Genomic DNA, 10,583 nt, shown 5'->3' with positions numbered 1-10,583 from the left:
AGTCGCTCAAACCAGCAGTTGATGCGATCACCTGCTGCGTGGGGATGGCACTTTGGGGTCTGCCATCAGCCATCCCAACAGCAGGCACAGGATAAGTGACAAAGCATCCCTGGGACATGTCACAGAGCAGAGCCGTTGCTCTTTGCACCACATCCCTTAGGTCCTCCCCTTGCAGTGTGACCCACCTGCCCCAAAGTGTCCCTGAAGGTCCCTCACCTCCTGTGCCCACGGGAGAGGTAGTCCCGGTTCAGAGAGCAGAGCTGCTGCTCCAGACGGAAGATGCGAAACGCCAGGTACGAAGAGGACACGACCAGGAGACAGATGCTGGGAGCAGAGAAACAAGCACAAGCGCTCAGCAGCCGGCGGTTGAGACCGATGTTCCCAGTGTACCCCCGGCCATCCTCCCCACGCCGCGGCCGCCCTCGGCACACTTACAGCACGATGAAGATCTTCAGGAGCTGGTAGTCGGAGGGTCTCAGCTCCGCCACACAGCCCTGCTCTGCCTCCAGCTCCTCCTCGGTGTTGATTGCACTTTCTGAAATGCAAGCCCATAGTCAGCAGCATGGCAATCCTGGGCAGATGCTCGTGCTCCTCCAGCAACCAGGAGCCTTCAAGCATCAAATATACCTCCCCCATGGGCTAACGCTGCCTGCATGGGCATTACAGGCACACGCTGAAGGCTCAGACCCCGCAGGAAAGACACCCCATCCTATCCCCAGGACCCCATCACCGACTGCCAGCCTCAACTCTGCTTGCGTGCAAAGCCGAAAGCCCCTCCATGAGAGCAGAGGATGGATGAACATGTACTTATGGAGGTTTATGCCCAGTACCATGTGCAGGGCATGGCACAAACCCGTGTCCCTGGGTAGGACACAGCCCTCACCTGAAACCAGGGGCTCCTCGGAAGTGAAAGAGCTCTCCTTGGCACTCAGGCTGCTGACAGAGGTCCGGTGGATGCACTGGTAGTCAGCATCCGGCAGTGACAGTGACAGTGAAGCGGGTGACACCTTCCTCCACTTGCCCTCAGGAACGATCACCTCCTGCAGGAACAGCCCCGGGTGAGCCATGCCACCAGCAGCAGTTTCTGCCATGAAACCAGCAGCACCGAGGACACGGTGGGGCCACATTTGGACTCGAACCTTACGGCATCTTGTACCAGCCCATCCAAAATATCATCCTAAGGGGGAGCTGGTCCTCCATGATGGCCCCACAGGGACACAGGCTCCTGCTGCCATAGGAAAGGACCCACCCATGCACTCCCTGCCTGCCCCAAATACCAATTGCTGCCTCCTTCATCCCTTGAAGTTCAGGGCCGCCGCCTCTCACCCTCCAAGAGCCCCTCACCCACCCCGTGGCTCGGCATCCCGGTCCCAGCATGCCCCGGAAAGGCACCAAATGGAGCTGGGTGGCAGCCAGCACAGAGAGGTGTTCCCCCACCAGAGTCCCTGGGGCTGGAGCTGCTGAAGGGCTACATCCCTCAGAAGCAGCAAAAGATGCTGCCAGCCTGGATCACTCCCAATTCAGCCCTTGAAACACGCCTTCCACACCTGGGATGGCACCAGACCATGGGGACATCCCACCTGCCACCTCCTGGTCCAGCATGCGGGGCCACTGGGCCAGAAGGGCCAGCCCAATTGTCACCTCCTGCACCCAGCCCGATGCAGAAGGCCAGCAGCCCATGGGGGACATGCTGATCAGCAACCCTGTGCAGCCCCACATGGCCACAGCACCAACAGCTTTGTGATGGAGCAGAGACAGGGACAGGCCACACACATTTCAGAGAGGACACATCCTGCCAGCCAGGGATGCAGCCACCACGGGCAGAGCCGAGCCCTGCCGTGCTCCAAAGGCAGCAGGATGCGGCCCATCCTGCTCCCTTGGCCACACCGTGGTTCAGCAGGCTTTTCCCCTTGCCAGCTTCCCAGCTGCACTCATCCCACGGGTTTTTGGATAATTCAACCACATGTCCAGCCTGTTATCCGTGATCACAGCTGTGAACAGCATCAGCCCGCAGGAGCAGAGTGGTGACATTTTCCTCGTGGCTCTGAAGTTTTTCCATCTATAAATGGACCCCCGAGACCAATCAGCCGAGCCATTTGCTTGTGGTAAGCCATAGGCTGTCCAAATCATCCTCTTGGCCCATCCATTTCAGCCAAGTCAGGGTATGAGGATCCCAGAGGATGAGCTAGGAAGGCAACAGCCGCATCCTCGTGTGACCTTTGTCAGCAGCAAGGGGTGAGGAACGACTCTGCACCCTGCAAGTGGCTGCTGGCCAGACCTCAGCGTACTGGGAAAGAGGCCAGGCAGACACTCTCCTGCCCACAGCACAAGTTCATAGGGGTCCTTCCCTCTCCCAGAACCACCCTGACCCTCACCAGTGACACAGCATCAGGCTCCTCTGTCAGCTCCTTCAAACTCAAACTCTTCTTACTTGAAACCTGGAGGGGAGAAGGAAACTAGAGTTCTAGTGCCGCCTATCCCCTGCTTCAATCTGAGTCAGAAAATTGAATGTTGACATTTCTGGCGAGTCTATGAAAAGCAGCTGCTTAAAACTTGCAAGCAGAGAGACTCTGGGGACAAAGAAGAGCATCCAGCAAAGGACGGGGCACCGCATCACTGCTTCCCATCACTGAAAACCCTACAGGGCCGTGGCTGAGCCAAGGGCTCCTGTGCCGGCCACGGCTCCCAGTGGGGAGGATAAACCATCAGGGGAAAAAAAAGGGAGTATCGGGGCATAGCCCAGCACCTTTCAAAGAATAAATCCCCCAGTTCGGCAACAGGGCTGAGTCACCCAAATGGCTGCCCTGGCACAGCTGGCAGACACCCTTCTGGGTGGGGAAGGGCTCCAGCACCACTTCCCACTTGCTTCAAAGGCAGGCAAAAGCCCTCTTGGTCCCCACAATCCTCCCCTCCAGCTCGAGGGCTGATGGATGCCTTCTCCCCTTAGACTTTTTAATTCAAATTTATTTTCACTTTGTACCATTTCTCCTCCCCTTAAAACACGGATCTGGGGAAAAGGCAGCGATGGGCAGAGTGGCAGAACTAGTATTACTACCAGATTATAAATAATTCATATACACGCCCTGGGAGAGAGCAGAAACTCCGGGCTCTGCCTCAATCATCCATGACCCAGAAACGGCCAGCGGTGGCTCACAGGGACAGGACATGCCCAGGGCACGGCCCCTGCCCTCTTCCCATCCCTTGCTGTGAAGCGAGGATGCTGCGAAGAGGCAGCGGGGCACCGAGGAGGGCTTTGGGAGCAGCCCAAAGCCTTGGAGGCAGTGAAGAGCTCTGCTCCCTGAAATGAGGCCTAAGGGGTGAGCGCAGAGCCCTGCGGCCGTCAAAATGCCACCAGACAAGGGGTGCAGGGTACCTGCAGGTGCGTGCAGACTCTCCTCAGGACATCATAGACGCTGTCACGGGAGATGAGGGACACAAAGATGTACTGCAAGGGAAAGAGAGAAGCTGCCAGCAGAGATTCCTCTCCATCTCAAGTCCGGTTCATCACAGGCAGGGGACAGGCAGAGACGTCCTGCCCTTGAATCTCCCCTCCTTCGGGAGCCATGCTCCCCCCTGCCGCAGGCATCTCCCCGTGGAGTTTCCCTGCTGTTATTTCTGCAGCCTGCTAAAACCTGGACCAGATTTTTTTGGGGCCAGTTTTGCTCAGCTGCTGTTCCCATGGGCCCTCCTGTGCTCAGCCCAGAGGGATCCGGCAGCAAACGGGGCCAGGAGCGATGGAAAACTTCCCCATGGATTGGCACAAGGGGACACGGGGCAGCGCTGACCTTGCCTGATGCAGAGCCCACGCAATGTGCTGAGCAGCCTTGCAAGCAGATCACTTTGAACCCCCAAATCCTGCCTTGTGCTGCCCCCTCCCAAAATCTCGCAGGAATAATCCCCTCCCTGGCAGGGGATGGGCAACACATGCTGCTGCCAGCAGCACCCAGGGCAGGCGAGGACTCAGACACAGCAAGCAGGACTACATCAGCCAACAATACCAAACGTGATTTAAAAGCAGGAAATTCAGCCCCTTAACCAAGTTTTCCACCATCTCAGGTTGAACACCGGCCCAAACCCTTCCCCTGCTTGTGTTTAAGGAGTTTAAAGGTTTTATTTGAGCCTGGCAGGGATTTGTCAGGCTCGGCTGAGGTTCACTTGGGCTTTGCTTTGCCCAGAAACAAAGTGAGATTCAGAAACAAAAGCAAAGCCACAGTGTTTGCCCTGGCTGGCTGCCAGCACAGAGAGCAGAGCTCACTTCCCAACTGGCCTGCGCTTTCAGCTGGGGCTGGGAATCACTCCATTCCCTGCTCTCAAATCAAGCCAACTCGGACCAGGGCATCCCCCAGCTGCGGCGAGGCCGGGCACCAAAGCTCAAAGCACCAGCGTTACCTTTCTGCTGGCGTTGGTGGTGATGGCCAAGCCGTTGGGCAGCAGCCGAGCCGTCTTGTGCTTTTTTATCAGCTGTACAGAGACCACCGGGATCACAACCTGGAGGGCAAAAAGACACAGGGACAGACAGGGACAGGCACGGCATGAGCTCAGGGAGTTTCTTTCGCAAGGCAGAGATTTAACATGCATTGTTAATTATGCCCCAAGCAGAGCTGCGACGCAGGGACTCGGCATTTGCCAGAGACAGCTTGTGTTTTATTAAAGGTCACGGCATCGCCCCCGAGTTAATCTCAGCTCGGAGGTGGCTTCTACTCAATCAAAACAGCAAGGACACAGGGAAAGCATCATCCAGTGAGTCTCCCTAAGCCCCACCAGAAGAGCCCCCCCCTCCCCCCAGCCCAGGGAGAGTTAAAAACAAGGCAGGATGTCATTTATGGCAGGGTAACTTCATTGAAGCCCTGTACCTCCATCAAGTATTTGTTTAAAGCAGCTGATATAAATAATTCAGTTCTTCAGCGCAGTTTTAAAGGAAGTTGTCTCTCCCCAAGATCCCCGTCAGCCACCAGACTAACGGGGAAACATCAGATTGTAAATCAAGAAAAGCCAAGAGAGATTCAAATCTCCCCCCCGCCCGAAACCTTTGATCTTCCTTCAAATGCCATTGCGGCTTGTAGGAGGTTTTGCATCAGGGAATTTTAAACCAAACCAATATTTGATTTCCCCAGGCAGATGCCACAGGTGATCAGAGGGGGAGGCACAGCCACGCTCCCCTTCTCATCAGAGGCTTTTAACGGTGATTTTGGTTGTATTTGGGTGTGGAAGCGGATAAGCTGTGGCGTAGCCTGGGCTACAAGCCCTCCGTGACCAGGGTGAGCTGGCCCCCATGTTACCTTGATGTCCTTCCCGAAAAGGTTTGCGTAGAAGCAGAGCCAGTTGGGGGAGATGTAAAGCCTTCCCTGGATAAGAATGTCTCTCTGGAGCGCGCAGGAGCAAACTGCGAGGCAGATAGAGGGGCATGGCAGACCGCGTGCCGGATCCTGCCGCCCCCATGCCCGTCCCTTGCCGTGCCACTCACCTTTCAGCACGCTCTCCTCCGTTGGGATGTCCTTGAACAGCTTGTGGTACTGGGAGTTGTACTTGCTAGCAGCCTGAAAAGAAGCAGAGCAAAGTTATCTGGTGACCTTGCCAATAAGGAGACCCAAAAAACACCCTCCTGCAAAAAAAATCTCCCTCTCCCCGCACCCGGGACCGGCGCAGCGGGGTCCCACCGGGCTGGGGACGGCGGGCCTGAACGGCTAGAGGAGTGTCGGACGATCCAGCACCCAGCAAATGCTGTGCCATCCTCCCAAATAAACATTTCCCCTGATATCTAAGGAGGCTGCTGAGACTCTGCGAGGAGCCGGGTTTCTCCCAGGCTCGTCCGCAGGCAATTTATTTTGCCCAGCGGTTTCTCTCCTCCTCCTCCTCCTCCTCGAGCTCTTCCCTTATTCGGGGCACGGTGACAACACTTGCTTTGCGCCCATCACGCCGCGCCATCCAGCTATTTATATTCCCGGTGCCTCTTCAAAGCCTGCCGGCAGCCGCGGCGGGAGGCTCGGCAGGTTCGCCCTTAAATCATTCTGTGTGTAAGTTACAGGCTCCAAAGTAGTTTGATGCTTTGCGTTAAATCCGCTCAATTAGCGCCGTAAGGCAGCGCGGGCAGATTTGTGCCCCCTGCCCCAGAGAAGGCAGCGCCCTGGACCTGGGGGTGCTCCCCAGGGACACGGCTGTCCCCGCGGCAGTGACGTCTGCCACTCGAAATCCAAGGGACAGGACGCTTTGCCAGGATGCGGAGAGGTCCAGCACGGCTTGAAGGACCCTGGAGCAGCAAGGCTGGTTTGCAGGCAGCACCGCAGGCAGAGCCCTCCTGCCTGCAGTGACAAGGTCACCTCTGCTCTGCGCACCTTGTCACCGGATGAGCTGGGCTGTAAGAGGATCAAGGCTCAGCATCACCTGGGGTTGGCTTAGACACCTCCCAGAGAGATGCCAGGATGGTGAGGGTGTCAGTGGGAGCGTTTCAGGGGGACGCAGGGGGACACGGCGCGAGGATAGCCATGGCATCACCTCCTGCAGATCAAGAAACACCCCCTGGCCCCAGCACGAACCCTTTGCCAACCCCATAACCATCCCAGATGCCTCTGAATAATCAGCAAAATGTTTTTCTCCTCCATCTTTTTCACAGGGAAAGGCAAACTGCCTCCTCCCACTGCTCCTTCCTCTTCCAGAGCACCTCTTGTTTGCAGACAGACTGAAAAGCTCTATTTTGGGCATGATTTGACCACCAAAAAGGTTCAAACGGACGGGAACTGCTTGCTGTCAAGCTTTCCGCTTTCTCCTTTGCTTTGGATGGAAAATCCCAAAAGTGTTTGCAAGGGAGATCACAAGCCACACAAAACTCAGCTCCCCTGAAAATGCAGGCAGGAGCCTCTGCCCTACACCAGGAGCTGCTGCAGCTTTGCCTCCAGTTCTCACAGGAAACATTTGAGACCCTGGGAGGGCTCCTCCATGACAAACGGCCAGGGTCAGGCTACAACGAACCACCCCGTTTGCTCACGAAGCCAAAGACTTACCACTTCCCGGTGGCATTTCTTGATGTCTTCATCCTTCAGGGCTTCATTCAGGTGGAGGCTGGAAGAAAAAACAATAATGAGGTAAGTGAAGAGCCCCAGGTCTCTCACCCATTCCTTAAACCACGTGTGCTGCAAGAGATGTGGCAAGACGTAGACGACCAGAGAGAGACCCCGGGAAGCCGCATTTCAGATGTCTCGGTGATTTACCGTAGCATCAGACATTGCTGAGGTTAAATAATGGCTGCAGGAGAAGGACAATCTCTGTCCAGCATCAGGCTGATGGTGAACTGGTGGAGGCACCGGGGTGCTCGTACCCAAAACACACCCCAGCACCAGGGGAAGGAGCCCAGAGCTGCCCCCGGCAGCAGCCTGAGACAGGCTGGGAGCTGGTGATGGGCAGCTTCGGCCGGGTCAAGGCTTCCCCAGGGAAAGCACAAACGGGAATTTGGGAACGTGCCCAGGCAGGACAGACTCGGCTTTGGTCGTGCACAGGGCATCCATCACGCAGGCAGAAGGAGGGAGAAACTACAGAGACAGTGAAATCCTCAGCAGTGGGAACACCGGTCCCCTTCCCCAATCCCCTCCCTGCTTTTATAGACCCCACATTTGAGGGAGGAAACAAAGAGAGGACCCCCTGTGCCCACCCCTAGCTGGCAGGTTGCATCTGGGGGCTCGGAGGCAGCGGGGATGCTGCGGAAGGTCGCAACAGGAGGAAAAAAAAGACCAAATACTCAACCGTAGACCCCAGGATGTTGCCCCTCACCTGCCATCGAGGGAATCCAAACTCTTCTCCTTGTGGGATGCCTCCAGTTTCTCACGGCCGTGCATGGGCTCAGGGCTCTTCAGGGGAGCTGCTTTTTCATGCATCGGCTTGGTGCTGCAAGGAGAAGCCTGTTAGCCCCCAAGGGGAATGGAAAGAGGGGAGAGGTGCGTTTTGGAGCCATAAAGCCATTCCCTTCAATCCCAGCCTGCACAGAGATGTTAGTATCTCTGCCGCTCAAGGACAGCAAGAATATTTCTGCAATTTCCCAAGTCACGTGGAGAAAAAAAGGGCATTTCTTGCCAGGAACTCCCCAATGCTCACAACCGAGTGGGCAAGGAGCAGCGGCTCCCTCCCTGCTGCCTCAGATAACACCCTCCAAAGCAGAGCCTCTCCTCCGCAAGAGATGCAGGTTGGGATGGGAAAAATCACAGGTTTACAAAACTCCCCGGGGTGAGGGAGATATCAGCCAGGGAGGGCCAGGGCCTGCTCCTCCAGGTCACCAAAACACCGTCTTCCCAGGACAGAGCCCTTGCCAAGGGCATCATCTCCCTCCTTTAATCGCTCCCCTCTCGTTAAAGCCTGTTATTTACAATCATGAGTTTTATTAGAGGCGCTTATCGACTGCGGCAGGTAAAGCAAACACGCTCACAGTGCCGCGCAGGGAAGGTTATCATCCGGCGGGCCAGAAAGGTGACGCTTCCACCCTTGGCAAACCACAACCGGAGATTGCTGTGCCGCGGCGCTGCTGGCACCAAGAGCCAAAGCGGAGCGCAATCCCAGGGAACCGATGCCGGAGCGGCGATCCACAGGCTCCGGTGTCTTGGCAGAGCCAGCAAACAGCCCCTGGACCTACAGAGAGGAAACTATTTGAGGGAAAAGAGCTCGGCTCAACGGGCAGGGGGTGATGCCAGAGCAGGTGGGGGACAGGCATCCGGCAGGACAAGCGCGGAGCTGAAGCGCATCCCGGTGCCCGCAGGGATGATGCCGTGGCGGTGCGGCAGAGCCCAGGCAGAGAAGCCATACCAAACTGCTTCCCACATACCAGGGAGGGGCCTCTTTCACTGCTTGTAGTTCCCTAGACACACCTCGTTCCCACTCAGAGGGGCTTATCCGAAGGAAAACCCATTTAAATAATCCCCCACAGACTCGAGGAGAGTCAGGACAGGGGTACCGCACCCCAACAGCCGTGCCCAAATAGCCCAAGAGTCGAAGCTACGTGAGCCCCTGTGTCCCCGCAGCCTCAGGAGCCCAACCGAAACACCGCCCAATGCGATGGAGCCAGGCTGAATCCTGGCCGGAGGCACAGGGGATGCCCCCTCAAGATGCAGCACCTACACGGGGCTGCAGAACAACCCAACACAAGTCTCCGGTGCCAGGCAGTTCGGAGCAGGCTGGGAACCAGCTCCTGGATCCCCGCAACCAGCGTGTGCAAAGTAAGTGAGCTGCCCACACAGCCCCAAAACCCGAGCTTTGCAGGGACGGGATGAACACTCCGAGGTTGTGGGCTTTTTTTAGGAGAAGCTCAGGTCAAAGGATGCGTCTGGGAGGGAAGGGAGATTCTACCAACAAGAAGCACCAAAATAACATCCCTTGGCATTGCACCAAAAGTCTCCTTCCCTGTCTGATTCCTAGGACACCCCGTGCCTTCGGGATGGGCAGCCCCATGCCCCAAACACCCTCTGCCAGGTGACGCCATGCTGCCCTGAAGCCAAAACTCCTATCATGGAGGCACCAAAGCCTTCATCCCCCCTGCCTCTGTCCTGGAAAAGGGGCTCCAACCTGCTCCACAGCCTCCTGCTCCAGACCTCAGCCTGCTCCAGCTTCCCCCACGTCATCCCTTAAATCCCCAAGCAGTTGTACTGCTTAATCCAGGCGAGCGGATTTAGCCCTAACTGGGGCTGATGCCAAGGGGCACCACACAAGGGATGGGGAAAGGCACCTCCTGCTCAAAGCGAGGGCATCAAGAAACCCCCCTTGAGGTCACCAAACACACAGCAACCCCCTAGAAGGAGAAGAGCCAGAGGGTGGAGAGCACTTGGAAGTGCTGCATGGTCCTGCCCTGGCTTTCTCTCCCTGTTACGGTCACCACCAGGGACAAGACCCAGGTCAGACAGTCCCTGGACACAGTGCTGGCACTGGGCTGCTCCAGGGAGGGTCTCGGGGCTGTGAGGAGCATCCTTAGCCCCAGCAGAGACATTGCAGCAGCTGCCTCACCTCCCCTCTCTAGATCTCACTCTGTCCCAGCTCCCAGATGCAGCAGGGATGGAGATCTGGGGTTCGGGAGCACGAGGTAAGATAAGGTCGGGCTCCAGGCACAGCTGACGGGGAGGTCTCCCTGCCAAGAGCCGCTTCCAGCGCCAGCAACAGGGAAGAAAACACTTCCTAGCGGCTCATGCGGTCACCCTCCTGAAAGAATTTTTTTAGCAGGAAGCTGCTTCTGCAGGAAAATCACCATCTCGAGTGTCCCAAACTACAAGCAGAGCAAGAACAGTTGGAGCACAGAGCTCCTGAGATAAGGCAAAACAGGCGGGCCCAGGAGTTTCCAGCAAAGGGAAAACTGCCGGCAACCTGCTGACCCCCTGCCTGCCGTACCGGGGCTGACACCCCCTCCCTGCCCACACAGCCTCCCCGAGACCCCCAGCTCGCCTCCTTGGCTGTGGCTTTGCCAGGTGAAGCCCAACACTTCTCCCTCCCCCTCGGATCAGCATCTCCCTTCCCTTACGCGGTACTGGGATCCAGCCTGAAAATGGTCCGGCGTGAGCACCTCCGGCGGCGTTTGATTTTCGGTGGACCCCTTCCTCGCTGCCGGCGCAAGCGAGGGG

At 57.0% G+C, this 10,583-nt stretch overlaps 1 protein-coding gene across 1 annotated transcript; it reads right to left on the bottom strand.

Annotated features, from left to right (window-relative positions):
- Positions 1–212: 212 nt before the first annotated feature.
- GRAMD2A (GRAM domain containing 2A) lies at positions 213–10,504 on the bottom strand. The gene is made up of 11 exons (XM_009961726.2): positions 10,484–10,504; positions 7,762–7,875; positions 6,999–7,056; positions 5,465–5,537; positions 5,280–5,383; positions 4,390–4,488; positions 3,374–3,445; positions 2,376–2,438; positions 884–1,040; positions 436–535; positions 213–324 (listed from the first exon to the last, which is right to left on the bottom strand). The coding sequence occupies exons 2-11, from the start codon at positions 7,863–7,865 to the stop codon at positions 213–215; spliced, it is 942 nt and encodes a 313-aa protein (XP_009960028.1). The 5' UTR covers positions 7,866–7,875; positions 10,484–10,504.
- Between the last annotated feature and the right edge of the window lie 79 nt (positions 10,505–10,583).

The sequence above is a fragment of the Leptosomus discolor genome, chromosome 11 (genome assembly GCF_034619465.1).
Source record: "Leptosomus discolor isolate bLepDis1 chromosome 11, bLepDis1.hap2, whole genome shotgun sequence".
Classification (NCBI taxonomy): domain Eukaryota; kingdom Metazoa; phylum Chordata; class Aves; order Leptosomiformes; family Leptosomidae; genus Leptosomus; species Leptosomus discolor.
Note: the sequence above shows the minus strand (reverse complement) of the source record. Positions and strands in the feature narration are given on the sequence as shown.

Bases quoted from the DNA above. Each gene is read 5' to 3' on its own strand.
- GRAMD2A (XM_009961726.2), bottom strand. From the start codon at position 7,865: ATGCATGAAAAAGCAGCTCCCCTGAAGAGCCCTGAGCCCATGCACGGC. The intron at 7,057-7,761 runs GTGAGGGGCAAC...TTTTTCTTCCAG, and splicing joins TTGGATTCCCTCGATGGCAG to CCTCCACCTGAATGAAGCCC. The intron at 536-883 runs GTGAGGGCTGTG...CTTGCATTTCAG, and splicing joins CGAGGAGCCCCTGGTTTCAG to AAAGTGCAATCAACACCGAG.